At 38.0% G+C, this 15,704-nt stretch overlaps 1 protein-coding gene across 4 annotated transcripts in view; it reads right to left on the bottom strand.

Annotated features, from left to right (window-relative positions):
• ACBD6 (acyl-CoA binding domain containing 6) overlaps positions 1 to 15,704 on the bottom strand; it is a 230,738-nt gene that overhangs the window by 146,851 nt on the left and 68,183 nt on the right. For 3 of the 4 annotated variants that reach the window (XM_068541350.1, XM_068541352.1, XM_068541351.1), the window contains exon 4: positions 14,256 to 14,338. The exons of the other annotated variant lie outside the window; for it this stretch is intronic. In XM_068541350.1, coding sequence (XP_068397451.1) covers positions 14,256 to 14,338 — 83 coding nt within the window. The remainder of the gene's footprint in view (positions 1 to 14,255; positions 14,339 to 15,704) is intronic. 4 annotated transcript variants of the gene reach the window in all.

Consider the following 15,704-nt stretch of genomic DNA (forward strand, 5'->3'; position numbering starts at 1 on the left):
TTGGCATTAGATGAGACAATGAGGGGCCCTGCAAGACATGTTAAGGATTTTAAAATTCTATCCTAAGTGCTATGGGAAATCATTACAGGATTTTAAACAGGAAAGTGCTATGAGATTTGAGTTATAAATCTGGGGAGGAGACAGAAAAGGAAGTGAGGAATCCAGTTTATAAATTGTTCTGTAGTGTCCTGGCCAAGAGAAGATGGCTGTTTAGAGTAGTGATGGTAATGCAAAAGGCATGATAGCAGTGATAATGAGAAGCAGATGAATTTGGATTATTTTGAACATGAAGAAACAGAATTTCTGATGTGTTAGGAGATGTGAGAGAGAGACAGAGAAGACCAATACGACATACAGACCTAGGAATGACGTACTTTACATGAAATACTGTTAAAAATACTTATCTAATGAATATATAAAATTTTATAGTAGGTAAAAATTTTAAAATAAAAAACCATGTAATTAGTGTAATAATGCCTTTCTCACACAGAACTCAAACTTCAATAAACACCAGCATTTATTAATATATACAGTGCAATCAGCAAAGACCTCATAAATTGAAAAGCAATGAAATGAACCAAAATTGCTTGCTTTCAGCATTGAGAGAATAGCTGGTAACAATTCAATGAGAATTAAGAAGATGACTTTGTCTATCACACAAAACTTACATCTTGGCTAACACTTTTAAAATATCTTTCTTTAAATATATCTGTAAAGCATTTTAATAGGAGAAAACATTTATTTATATTATCTGTAACACATATAACCACCTTTTATTATAACATAGTATATCCATATGTATCTTTATAATTGCACATGCACGTATGCACGCACACACACACGCTGAACACTTAAACAAGACTAAGTGCCTAGCATTTCATAGGTACTATATACGGATAAGGATATAAGAAAGAGAGAAGGAAAAGATTAGAAGGGGTAGAGTGAGGAAAAGGATGATGCGAAAGGAAAAAGAAAGAAGAGAAGGAGAGAGGAAGAGAAGATGATGGTTTTAGTTGATGAATGACCTCTTGTTCAGAAAGGGCTGTTGATCTGCAAACAGGTAGATTTGCCTATATGCTTGGTTGGCATCATGACGCTGAGCACACAGGAGCTAAATAAAGCACGCAAGAAAAGGGTGAATATGAGAGCCAGGAGACTCTTACAACAGTTATTGTTTATGTCAAGACCTGCTCATCCCAAGGGACCCATTTTCACATAATCTATAATTATCTCTTCGCTTTAATCGCCTTGTCATTCCTGAGGCTCTCATGGGCACTGGAAGAGGAAAAGCTCATTAACTAAACCTTTTCTCCTCTCTCCAGCCACCCATGGCTTTTAATTGCTTGGTGTGTTATTATCTAGGAGTGCAACTGGGATCATTTTCATAAGAAAGGGAGGTAGAGAGAAGGAAGGGAGCCATGAGTCCCTGAGGTACGCACCACAGACAAACCTTTGCTTTCTCAATTATTTATGCCAGCTGAGGTTTTACAGGCTGAATAAATCCATAACTCAAGTTCATTCTGAGCAGTCACATTCTCAAGGGGGAGTTGCCCACTTGCCTATACACACTTCTGCAGACCTCAAAGAATAACCAGAATGTAACAAGACATATGTCATCCATTTTATCACCTATCACCAAAGTGTTAACACAATGTTGATCATAGGCAACATGGTGAAACGGGGAAGGATTTCACTACTACCAGCCAAACAGATGGAGGGAAGCAGGATAATCTTTTTGGTGCTAAGGGCAGTGGTATCAATGGGACAGTAGTATCCCAGAGTGACTCAGCCTACTAAAAGCATAAAAATCCAAATACTCAACTTTTTAAATACAAAATATGTGTAATACATACTCTTGGTGTTTCAGAGTCTTAAATAGATTTGTTAAAACAGGTTGTTAACAATGTGAAGCTTTGAATAAATAACTAAATGGAATTTTATACTATTTGATTCTATTAATCACATTAAACCATGTAAACCAAAGCTATGTGTAGCTTTTTCTCCAATTACATCTCTTTCAGGAAAATTTTAGAGTACAATTTATGTGTAAGTGACTGGCTTTTATGCTACTTTTATTTCAGTTCATATTTTCACCAAAAATACAAAATTAAAGCATAAAATTATCACTTTCATTCTAGTTTTTTATACTTACAGTTTACCATTTTATAATCAGGACTAGAGAGCAACCATTGAAAAAATATTTCTAAAATATTTTCAAAATCTATTATGGTTTAAAATTTTTAACTTTATAAGTCAATGATGAAAGCATCTCTTTAAAATTCTACAGGCTCTTGTGTCTGACCACAGCAGTGACCTCTGGTATTTTCTGCCAAAACAGTTCATTTGTCTCACAGAACAACTAATCAATTCCAGAGTCCATCAATCACTTTAGTTGTATACTGGTCAGGTCTTGCTTAAAGAAGGTCCAGATGGCTGCCTGTGTAAGTGGGATTAATAAGATTCTGATAGATTACATAGCATCAAACTACAAAATATAACAGGGAAGATCAAATGTTATTGCAGGGTGCGTTGGATACTGCACACGTTTCATTTGTTGTATTTTTAAATCATGTCCTAATTTCTCAATTTATGTGCCAACGTCGAGGTAAAACCTTCTCAGTTATACAAGTCACTGAAAGTGATTCCCTGTTAAGTGAGTCAGTATATGTAGTACAGAAGCCTTTGACTCTTTGCAAAGCCCTATACTTATTAACCAGAGCTTTTTGTGCCAGTCTGCAGTTTAAATGAAACACAGGTGATCTCAAGACTAGAGTCACAAGATCTGTTACTCTCTTGTTTCTATAGTTCCAAACTCAGATCTAGTAGCATTGGTCTCCCTTCCCGGTTTGCCATTTTCTTCTGCAAAAGCAAACAACCTGTACCTAATTCCACAGTTAGGTGCTTTTAGCTCCCACCATCAGCCCTGTGCCCTGAGTCTCCACTGTGGGGACTCTATGCTTAGTAACAATACTAATAAAACTAATAGTTACAAAGTAACTTATTTTGTGCCACATACTATTCTAGGATGCCTGTGTATAAGTATTCATATAATCCACAAAAATGCTATATGAGAAAGCATAGTACACTATAATCATCCCCATTTTATAGATAAGTAACTTGTCCAAGGTCACAGAGCTAATACGAGATGGAACCACCATTTGAATTCCAGCAGGCTCCATAATTTTTTGTACTTAATTAGCCTCACCTTATATCTCCTCCATTATACTACAGAACAATTAAGTAGCTTCAGAATGAGAAATCGGAGTCAGGGCTCTGGAATATTAACACAGAGATCTGTACCTATGACATTATATTGTCACTTTCTGTGAAAGAGTGGAAATAAAGGTCAGAACCAAAACAGGCAGGGAGCAAGCTCAGAATTGGCCCCAGTGGCCCTTGGCCCAGGAACATTTACAATAAAACTAAAATGGGCCCTTAACTTATCACCTACAATGCATATTAGTCAAGAAGCTGCCACAACAATGGAGCCCAAGCCTTAGTAAAGGGGTTCATTAGATACTGATTTTCCTAACCTTCAGAAATGTGGAGGGCTTCCCTGGTGGCGCAGTGGTTAAGAATCCACCTGCCAATGCAGGGGACACGCTCGCATGCCACAACTACCGAAGTCCGCATGCCTAGAGCCCGTGCTCCACAACAAGAGAAGCCAAAGCAATGAGAAGCCCACGCACTGCAACAAAGAGTAGCCCCCGCTCGCCCCAACTAGAGAAAGCCCGTGCGCAGCAATGAAGACCCAACGCAGCCAAAAATAAGTAAATAAATAAATTTTTTTAAATGTGGAAAAAATTAGAAGTTTATACATTAAAGTATCCAAAACAGACCTTCAAAATACATTTTTATGTTCTTTTTAATGGTTCTATACAAGAAAGCTTTTCCTTTCATCCAAGTTTACCATTTGATGTTTCTAAAATTATAAAACCTACTGTCACTTTCACCTCAGCTGAACATTAATTCTGCCAAGAAACTGCAATTAACCTCAATTAAAGCACAATTTTCTCTTCGAAAAATAAAACACCAGATATTAAATTTCACCAAAGTACAAGCAAAATTTGATTATACAAACTTCAACAAATAGCCTGTTTCCACTGTAGTAACTGCATTCTTATACTTAAGAAACAATAGGGACTATATCTGGTCCTTCACTGGAATAAACGAACATTTCATTATACAATAACTTTTATCATGATCTAGTTTGTTATAGTGGAATTGTTACAGAATGAATTCTCTAATGTAAGAATATGACTAGTTGCTGTGATTTCTGATCTACTGTAGTAGTAACAAAACTACAGTTTGTAACTGAAAGGCTTTCAGTGGCTCTCTCACATCATGTTCCTTACTGTTTCATATCTTAACAATATGTTCCAGAATACAATGATTTAGAGCCTATCATAAGAAGACTAATACTTGGATGACTTAATGAAATAAGGCCAAGACTAACCAGTTTTGCCTATAGCGGAGGTTCATATTTCACTCAACCAATAAGGTTTATTAAACATACTCAAATGTAGATGCCAAAAATACCAAAAACATACTATTCAAACGTGAAGAAGCTGAGAAGCACAAATATCCACAATATTTTGTCTCATCACAGGTTCATAATAAACATGTGTTGAGTTGAATTAAAATCTCTACTTTGGCGAGGGGGGGCAAGATGGCGGAAGAGTAAGACACGGAGATCACCTTCCTTCCCACAGATATAGTAGAAATACATCTACACGTGGAACTGCTCCTACAGAACACCCACTGAACGCTGGCAGAAGACGTCAGACCTCCCAAAAGGCAAGAAAATCCCCACGTACTTCGGTAGGGCAAAAGAAAAAAGAAATAACAGAGACAAAAGAATAGGGACGGGACCTGCACCAGTGGTAGGGAGCTGTGAAGGAGGAAAGGTTTCCACACACTAGGAAGCCCCTTCGTGGGCAGAGACTGCAGGTGGCAGAGGGGGGAAGCTTTGGAGCCACGGAGGAGAGTGCAGCCACAGGGGTGTGGAAGGCAAAGCGGAGAGACTCCCGCACGGAGGATCGGCGCCGAGCAGCACTCACCAGCCCGAGAGGCTTGTCTGCTCAGCCGCCGGGGTGGGCGGGGGCTGGGAGCTGAGGCTCGGGCTTCGGTGCTAGCCGGGAGGGAGTCCGGGAAAAAGTCTGCAGCTGCCGAAGAGGCAAGAGACTTTTTCTTGCCTCTTTGTTTCGCAGCACGAAAGGAGAGGGGATTCAGAGCGCCGCCTAAACGAACTCCAGAGACGGGCGCGAGCCGCGGCTATCAGCACAGATCCCAGAGGCGGGCGCGAGCCGTGGCTATCAGTGAGGACCCCAGAGGCGGGCGCGAGCCGCGGTTATCAGCGCGGACCCCAGAGACGGGCAGAAGACACTAAGGCTGCTGCTGCCGCCACCAAGAAGCCTGTGTGCGAGCACAGGTCACTCTCCACACCGCCCCTCCTGGGAGCCGGTGCAGCCCGCCACTGCCAGGCTCCCGTGATCCGGGGACAACTTCCCCAGGAGAACGCACGGCGCGCCTCAGGCTGCTGCAACGTCACGCCAGCCTCTGCCGCCGCAGGCTCGCCCCGCATCCGTACCCCTCCCTCCCCCGGCCTGAGTGAGCCAGAGCCCCCGAAGCAGCTGCTCCTTTAACCCCGTTCTGTCTGGGCGGGGAACAGATGCCCTCAGGCGACCTACATGCAGAGGCGGGTCCAAATCCAAAGCTGAACCCCGGGAGCTGTACGAACAAAGAAGAGAAAGGGAAATCTCTCCCAGCAGCCTCAGAAGCAGCGGATTAAAGCTCCACAAACAACTGGATGTGCCTGTATCTGTTGAATACCTGAAGAGACAACGAATCATCCCAAATTCAAGAGGTGGACTTTGGGAGCAGGATATATTAATTTTTCCCCTTTTCCTTTTTTTGTGAGTGTATATGTGTATGCTTCTGGGAGAGATTTTGTCTGTATAGCCTTGCTTTCACCATTAGTCCTAGGGTTAGGTCCGTCCGTTTTTTTTTTTTTACTTAAAAAAATTTTTTTTTCCTAATAAATGTTTTCTTAATAATTTTTTCCTTATTTTCAATTTTTAGAAATTAAAGAAATTTTTTAATAAGTTTTTTCATATTTTTTATTTTAAAAAATTAAAAAATTTTTTCTTAATAAATTTTTTTCTTAATAATTTTTTTATTTATTACAAAAAATTAATAAATCTATTTTTAAAAATTAAAAAAAATTTTTTCTGAATACATTTATTCTTAATAATTTTTTTCTTATTTTTTATTATAATAGCTTTATTTTATTTTATTTTATCCTCTTTCTTTCTTTCTTTCTTTCTATTTTTTTCTCCCTTTTATTCTGAGCTGTGTGGATGAAAGGCTCTTTGTGCTCCAGCCAGGCATCAGGGCTGTGCCTCTGAGGTGGGAGAGCCAACTTCAGGACACGGGCCCACAAGAGACCTCCCAGCTCCACGTAATACCAAACAGCGAAAATCTCTCAGAGATCTCCATCTCAACATCAAGACCCAGCTTCACTCAACGACCAGCAAGCTACAGTGCTGGACACCCTATGCCAAACAACTAGCAAGACAGGAACACAGCCCCATCCATTAGCAGAGAGGCTGCCTAAAATCATAATAAGGCCACAGACACCCCAAAACACACCACCAGACGTGGACATGCCCACCAGAAAGACAAGATCCAACCTCATCCACCAGAACACAGGCACTAGTCCCCTCCACCAGGAAGCCTACACAACCCACTGAACCAACCTTAGCCACTGGGGACAGATACCAAAAACAACGGGAACTACGAACCTGCAGCCTGTGAAAAGGAGACCCCCAACACAGTAAGATAAGCAAAATGAGAAGACAAAAAAACACACAGCAGGTGAAGGAGCAGGGTCAAAACACACCAGACCTAACAAATGAAGAGGAAACAGGCAGTCTACCTGAAAAAGAATTCAGAATAATGATAGTAAAGATGATCCAAAATCTTGGAAATAGAATAGACAAAATGCAAGAAACATTTAACAAGGATGTAGAAGAACTAAAGAGGAACCAAGCAACGATGAAAAACACAATAAATGAAATTAAAAATACTCTAGACGGGATCAACAGCAGAATAACTGAGGCAGAAGAACGGATAAGTGACCTGGAAGATAAAATAGTGGAAATAACTACTGCAGAGCAGAATAAAGAAAAAAGAATGAGAAGAACTGAGGACAGTCTCAGAGACCTCTGGGACAACATTAAACGCACCAACATTCGAATTATAGGGGTCCCAGGAGAAGAAGAGAAAAAGAAAGGGACTGAGAAAATATTTGAAGAGATTAGAGTTGAAAACTTCCCTAATATGGGAAAGGAAATAGTTAATCAAGTCCCGGAAGCACAGAGAGTCCCATACAGGATACATCCAAGGAGAAACACGCCAAGACACATATTAATCAAACTGTCAAAAATTAAATATAAAGAAAACATATTAAAAGCAGCAAGGGAGAAACAACAAATAACACACAAGGGAATCCCCATAAGGTTAACAGCTGATCTTTCAGCAGAAACTCTGCAAGCCAGAAGGGAGTGGCAGGATATACTTAAAGTCATGAAGGAGAAAAACCTACAACCAAGGTTACTCTACCCAGCAAGGATCTCATTCAGATTTGATGGAGAAATTAAAACCTTTACAGACAAGCAAAAGCTGAGAGAGTTCAGCACCACCAAACCAGCTTTACAACAAATGCTAAAGGAACTTCTCTAGGCAAGAAACACAAGAGAAGGAAAACAGCTACAATAACAAACACAAAATATTTAAGAAAATGGGAATAGGAACATATATATCAATAATTACCTTAAATGTAAATGGATTAAATGCTTCCACCAAAAGACACAGACTGGCTGAATGGATACAAAAACAAGACCCATATATATGCTGTCTACAAGAGACCCACTTCAGACCTAGAGACACATACAGACTGAAAGTGAGGGGATGGAAAAAGATATTCCATGCAAATGGAAATCAAAAGAAAGCTGGAGTAGCAATTCTCATATCAGACAAAATAAGACTTTAAAATAAAGACTATTACAAGAGACAAAGAAGGACACTATATAATGATCAAGGGATCGATCCAAGAGGAAGGTATAACAATTGTAAATATTTATGCACCCAACATAGGAGCACCTCAATACATAAGGCAAATACTAACAGCCATAAAAGGGGAAATCGACAGCAACACAATCATAGTTGGGGACTTTAACACCCCACTTTCACCAATGGACAGATCATCCAAAATGAAAATAAATAAGGAAACACAAGTTTTAAATGATACATTAAACAAGACGGATTTAAATGATATTTATAGGACATTCCACCCAAAAACAACAGAATACACATTTTTCTCAAGTGCTCATGGAACATTCTCCAGGATAGATCATATCTTGGGTCACAAATCAAGCCTTGGTAAATTTAAGAAAATTGAAATCGTCTCAAGTATCTTTTCCGACCACAACACTATGAGACTAGATATCGATTACAGGAAAAGATCTTTAAAAAATACAAACACATGGAGGCTACACAATACACTACTTAATAATGAAGTGATCACTGAAGAAATCAAAGGGGAAATCAAAAAATACCTAGAAACAAATGACAATGGAGACACGACGACCCAAAACCTATGGGATGCAGCAAAAGCAGTGCTAAGAGGGAAGTTCATAGCAATACAAGCCTACCTCAAGAAACAGGAAACATCTCGAATAAACAACCTAACCTTGCACCTAAAGCAATTAGAGAAAGAAGAGCAAAAAAACCCCAAAGCTAGCAGAAGGAAAGAAATCATAAAGATCAGATCAGAAATAAATGAAAAAGAAATGAAGGAAACAGTAGCAAAAATCAATGAAACTAAAAGCTGGTTCTTCGAGAAGATAAACAAAATTGATAAACCATTAGCCAGACTCATCAAGAGAAAAAGGGAGAAGACTCAAACCAACAGAATTAGAAATGAAAAAGGAGAAGTAACCACTGACAATGCAGAAATACAAACGATCATGAGAGATTACTACAAGCAACTCTATGCCAATAAAATGGACAACCTGGAAGAAATGGACAGATTCTTAGAAATGCACAACCTACCGAGACTGAACCAGGAAGAAATAGAAAATATGAACAGACCAATCACAAGCACTGAAATTGAAACTGTGATTAAAAATCTTCCAACAAACAAAAGCCCAGGACCAGATGGCTTCACAGGAGAATTCTATCAAACATTCAGAGAAGAGCTAACACCTATCCTTCTCAAACTCTTCCACAATACTGCAGAGGGAGGAACACTCCCAAACTCATTCTACGAGGCCACCATCAGCCTGATACCAAAACCAGACAAAGATGTCACAAAGAAAGAAAACTACAGGCAATATCACTGATGAACATAGATGCAAAAATCCTCAACAGAATACTAGCAAACAGAATCCAACAGCACATTAAAAGGATTATACACCATGATCAAGTGGGGTTTATTCCAGGAATGCAAGGATTCTTCAATATATGCAAATCAATCAACGTGATACATCATATTAACAAATTGAAGGAGAAAAACCATATGATCATCTCAGTAGATGCAGAGAAAGCTTTCGACAAAATTCAACACCCATTTATGATAAAAGCCCTGCAGAAAGTAGGCATAGAGGGAACTTGCCTCAACATAATAAAGGCCATATATGACAAACCCACAGCCAACATCGTCCTCAATGGTGAAAAACTGAAACCATTTCCACTAAGATCAGGAACAAGACAAGGTTGCCCACTCTCACCACTATTATTCAACATAGTTTTGGAAGTGTTAGCCACAGCAATCAGAGAAGAAAAAGAAATAAAAGGAACCCAAATCGGAAAAGAAGAAGTAAAGCTGTCACTGTTTGCAGATGACATGATACTACACATAGAGAATCCTAAAACTGCCACCAGAAAACTACTAGAGCTAATCAATGAATCTGGTAAAGTAGGAGGATACAAAATTAATGCACAGAAATCTCTTGCATTCCTATATACTAATGATGAAAAATCTGAAAGTGAAATTAAGAAAACACCCGTTTACCATTGCAACAAAAAGAATAAAATATCTAGGAATAAACCTACCTAAGGAGACAAAAGACCTGTATGCAGAAAATTACAGGACACTGATGAAAAAAATTAAAGATGATACAAATAGATGGAGAGATATACCATGTTCTTGGATTGGAAGAATCAACATTGTGAAAATGACTCTACTACCCCAAGCAATCTACAGATTCAATGCAATCCCTATCAAACTACCACAGACATTTTTCACAGCACTAGAACAAAAAATGTCACAATTTGTATGGAGACACAAAAGACCCCGAATAGCCAAAGCAATCTTGAGAACGAAAAATGGAGCTGGAGGAATCAGGCTCCCTGACTTCAGACTATATTACAAAGCTACAGTAATCAAGACAGTTTGGTACTGGCACAAAAACAGAAATATAGATCAATGGAACAGGATAGAAAGCCCAGAGATAAACCCACACACATATGGTCACCTTATCTTTGATAAAGGAGGCAAGCATATACAGCGGAGAAAAGACAGCCTCTTCAATAAGTGGTGCTGGGAAAATTGGACAGGTACATGTAAAAGTATGAAATTAGAACACTCCTTGACACCATACACAAAGATAAACTCAAAATGGATTAAAGACCTAAGTGTAAGGCCAGACACTATCAAACTCTTAGAGGAAAACATAGGCAGAACACTCTATGACATAAATCGTAGCAGGATCCTTTTTGACCCAGCTCCTAGAGAAATGGAAATAAAAACACAAATAAACAAATGGGACCTAATGAAACTTAAGAGCTTTTGCACAGCAAAGGAAACCATAAGCAAGACCAAAAGACAACCCTCAGAATGGGAGAAAATATTTGCAAATGAAGCAACTGACAAAGGATTAATCTCCAAGATTTATAAGCAGCTCATGCAGCTCAATAACAAAAAAACAAACAACCCAATCCAAAAATGGGCAGAAGACCTAAATAGACATTTCTCCAAAGAAGATATACAGATGGCCAACAGACACATGAAAGAATGCTCAACATCATTAATCATTAGAGAAATGCAAATCAAAACTACAATGAGGTATCATCTCACACCGGTCAGAATGGCCATCATCAAAAAATCTAGAAACAATAAATGCTGGAGAGGGTGTGGAGAAAAGGGAACACTCTTGCACTGTTGGTGGGAATGTAAATTGATACAGCCACTATGGAGAACAGTATGGAGGTTCCTCAAAAAACTAAAAATAGAACTACCATACGACCCAGCAATCCCACTACTGGGCATATACCCTAAGAAAACCATAATTCAAAAAGAGTCATGTACCAAAATGTTCATTGCAGCTCTATTTACAATAGCCAGGACATGGAAGCAACCTAAGTGTCCATCATCGGATGAATGGATAAAGAAGATGTGGCACATATATACAATGGAATATTACTCAGCCATAAAAAGAAATGAAATGGAGGTATTTGTAATGAGGTGGATGGAGTTAGAGTCTGTCATACAGAGTGAAGTAAGTCAGAAAGAGAAAAACAAATACAGTATGCTAACACATATGTATGGAATCTAAGGAAAAAAAAAAAAGGTCATGAAGAACCTAGTGGCAAGATGGGAATAAAGACACAGACCTACTAAAGAATGGACTTGAGGATATGGGGAGGGGGAGGAGTGAGATGTGACAGGGTGAGAGAGTGTCATGGACATATATACACTACCAAATGTAAAACAGATAGCTAGTGGGAAGCAGCCGCATAGCACAGGGAGATCAGCTCGGTGCTTTGTGACCACCTAGAGGGGTGGGATAGGGAGGGTGGGAGGGAGGGAGATGCAAGAGGGAAGAGATATGGGAACATATGTATATGTATAACTGATTCACTTTGTTATAAAGCAGAAACTAACACACCATTGTAAAGCAATTATACTTCAATAAAGATGTTAAAAAAAATCTCTACTTTATGAAGATAAAGCTATATTATTTTGTCATTTTTCTCAAGATCAAAATTCTAAATATTGATTTAAATCTGAGTCACTTCTTTAGGAACTGGGTAGAGGATAAGCAGGTAGGTTAACTTTTCCAGTTTAGTTTAACTCTTAGGGATACTACAATTACCCAGATATCTACTATTACATCAACAGGAGTACATTTGATTTGCTTTCTGTTCTGCAGAGCTACTGTGATCAGTCATGTCACTGGATATTACAAAAGAAACTGTATTCAACGTGTCATTTTGAAAAATACTAGAGTCTGGGAGCCCTTAAGGAAATCAGTACACAAAATAAAGATCACTATAGATAAGTGATTGATATTATTAGAAAGTTAAGTATAGTGATTTTAAAAAAGCAAAGTTAAGAAATTATCTCCATTTAATTATCTAACTAGGAAAGTGGCCTATACATTTCTTTAGGAAAAGAGGTGAGGATGGGCATGTCTGATTTATGATAGGGCCACTAGGCTAACTGTGTGTGAGCCAGTCACTAAACTTTCAGCTCCTTGGGGGAAGCAGCTGTGGATACCTCCCAAGCTCTGGGCACTTTTACTAGGTACCTACTAAGTTCTGGGAACTTCCCCAGATACTGAGAATACGCAGATGGATAAAATGCTATCCTTGCTCTCCAAAAACTAACAGTTTAGTAGAAAGGACAAATTTTTTAAAATTATAATCCAATGTAGCATAATGTCACAGATGCTATAACAAAAGTGTGAATAAAGGACTATGGGAACACAGAGAAGGAATGACTAACCTCCCTTCCTGGAAAAATGACTCTAAGGGTTTACTGACTTGATTTGAACATTTAATAAACTTTGATTAATACGGTTAAGGTTCTAATACGCCATTTTTTAGAAGCTCTAAGTAGAGAATATACAAATTAAGAACCCCCCAAACATGTTCTGATTCTATAAGGGTTAAGGGGAAGGGGGAGTTAAACTCTGAAAATGTTTTTTAAACTGTGCTTCCTCAAAACTACATGGGCTTCTCAGAGCTTTCAGGGTACCTCAAAGGGATCAGCGTGGCAAATGTACTCCAGGCTAGCAGCATTCTTAAAGGGTATCTTTATCCCCCTCAAATCTCCATCAGTCTTCCACTATCTCACCCCAAGTAGACATTTAATCTTAGTAAAAAACGATGTGCTTGCTATGCAAACAGATTCAAGACAGGGCCCTTAGTATTAACTAGTCATTAACTGGAAACTATGAGTATTTGAAGTTTTTGATTCAGAGGGGTATCAATAGCTTTCCTTCTAGAATTCTACCTGGCAGTTCTTATCACTACTTCTTTATGTGGTGAATAATGTCAGCAACTCTTCTGCAAGAGTGAAGCATAACATTTTGGTACAATTTCCTCTTCATTCTATGAAGACAGATATTTCCCTTCAATTTAGGTGAACTCAATTTTCCACTTGAAAATTAGAGCTCATTTATTTCATGTTAATAGTAAGAAAAGTAAAGCTCAGATGACGCAGAAGGGTAAGAGCATCAGAAGTTCCTATTTCTTGTTTCTGCTTGTAAAGTAACAATCTTAGAAGAATGTGTCACATGGCTTTAAAGCAGGATAGAATCCTTTTTCTGATTTACAGTGTGTAAAGAAAACGATAATCCAAGAAATTTCATACATAACATACAAAATTTAAGGACCTTTGTTAAATAATGCAAAATGACGTTTAAAAATTTTTTAATTTTGTTAAAAATACATGACATAAAATTTATCATCTTAACCATCTCTAAGTGTCCACTCTGGTAGTATTAAGTATACTCATACTGTTGTGCAACCAGTCTCCAGAACTTTTTCATCTTGTAAAGCTGAAATGATTTTTAACTTGTAGCTAGAGTAAATAAACTACAGAAATTAAAATATTTAAAAGAAATAACGATATTTTGAGGAAAACTAATGAGAACAACAACAAAAATCCATACCTTTAGATTGAGACACAAAACCTTGCCCTACCAACTACTTACGTGGGAGAAAGGTTATTACCTGGTACTGATTCAGATACTTAAAAATTTTAAAGATTATATACATAAAAATTTATTTCCTGCCATTTATTATCCTCCTAGAGATACCACCAAATCGGTTTCATGTTAAGAAAAAGTTCTTCAAATGAAAGTTTTGGGTATTAAATAAATAAATTTATAAACACACACACATACATACTATACATATACATATATGTATATACCCCTATTGTTGAAGACCAGAAAAGAATTTACCTGATGATTTCTTCGTGATACAGAGAACTAACAACTGGCCCACCAAAACCAGTATTTGCTTCTTTTCCTTTCTTCTCTGGTGACTGTGGGGGGCGGGGGGGGGGGGGGGGATTGGTGGAAAAAAGACACATGGATTAAAGCAATGTGCATTTAAACCGGTTACAAAATACTACTCTGTTAAGGAACACTAATATTTGATGATCCACCATTTCTCTAAGGCCCTAGTGACAATTTTGGGATGGCATCAGAAAGGCAAGAGGACTCTCAGGTCATCACAGCAGCAGAATGAATATCCTCTAGCAAGCTAAGGTTATTCCACTACTGCCTTCTGGAGCCACCTAAGAGCCATTCCCCTAGCTGATTATGTTAGCTATGTTCATTGTGGAAAACAGAGACATTCAGTGTGGAAAAATGAAAACAAAATATGAAATATAAATACCAGACCTGAATGTGATCAGGAAAATCATATCTAGGTTAACAAAATTAAAGTTCCCAAATAAGAAACTAAATTGTAGTAAAACTTAAAATTTAACCACAAAAAAATAAAAAAAATATTTTTAGGTGGCAAGAAGGAAGGATGAGAAGGTAGAAGGGAGAGAGGAAAGGAGGTTGAGATCTAAAACAAAAGAAAAAAAGCAAACTTATGGAAACGCTTTCCAAAATCAAGTATTCAGTAGGCTCTGTCCCTCTATGTTCTCAAAAAGCACAAGGTTAAGATTAAATTTAAAAGTAAGATTCTTCCAAAACATGTATGTAGAAGCAGTGAACCTGGCTATTACTGTTGTCTGAAAGATCAAACTGCAACCTGTGCAAAAGCCCACATCTCTTGCAATATTGACAGTTTTTAGGCCAGGACACCCTACAAAAATAAAAACTCTGATTCTGAACATAAATATTATCTTAGAGTCAAAATTACTTTTATTATTAAATTTGACTGCAAAAATAATTAGTTTCACTTCAGAAAAATATAGACAGTTCCCCTATACGTGTTTTTTTTCTTACTTTAAAGAAGGGGTTTTGCTTTATTGTTGTTACTTCTTTTGTTTGTTTCTTTTGGTCTGTGAATCACTTGGCTAAGGTAAAGATCCTGTAGGCAGCATATTCTGTCGGTTCGTAACACCATTAGGGGAACTAAAGTTTCAAGAAATGGTGCAGATTTTTGAGGTGAAGAAGTCGGTTATCAATTTATGACAGAAACAAAGGTATAATGTCATAAACAACAACTACCATCATGATTAAATAATAAAGTATATAAAGTACAATAGCCTGATGTTGGCAAAAAAGAAGCACAAAGTAAATGCAAGTTTCCTCTCTCCTCTGAGGACCAGTCTTAGAGCATAAATGCTGCAAAGAATTTTCAGGATAGAGAATGTTTTCCCTTATACTAAAAAAGCACAATCCAAAGGGAGAACTTACTTTATTTAATCCAATTACATTCTAAATACATAC

This window comes from Eschrichtius robustus, chromosome 3 (genome assembly GCF_028021215.1).
Source record: "Eschrichtius robustus isolate mEscRob2 chromosome 3, mEscRob2.pri, whole genome shotgun sequence".
Taxonomy (NCBI): Eukaryota; Metazoa; Chordata; class Mammalia; order Artiodactyla; family Eschrichtiidae; genus Eschrichtius; species Eschrichtius robustus.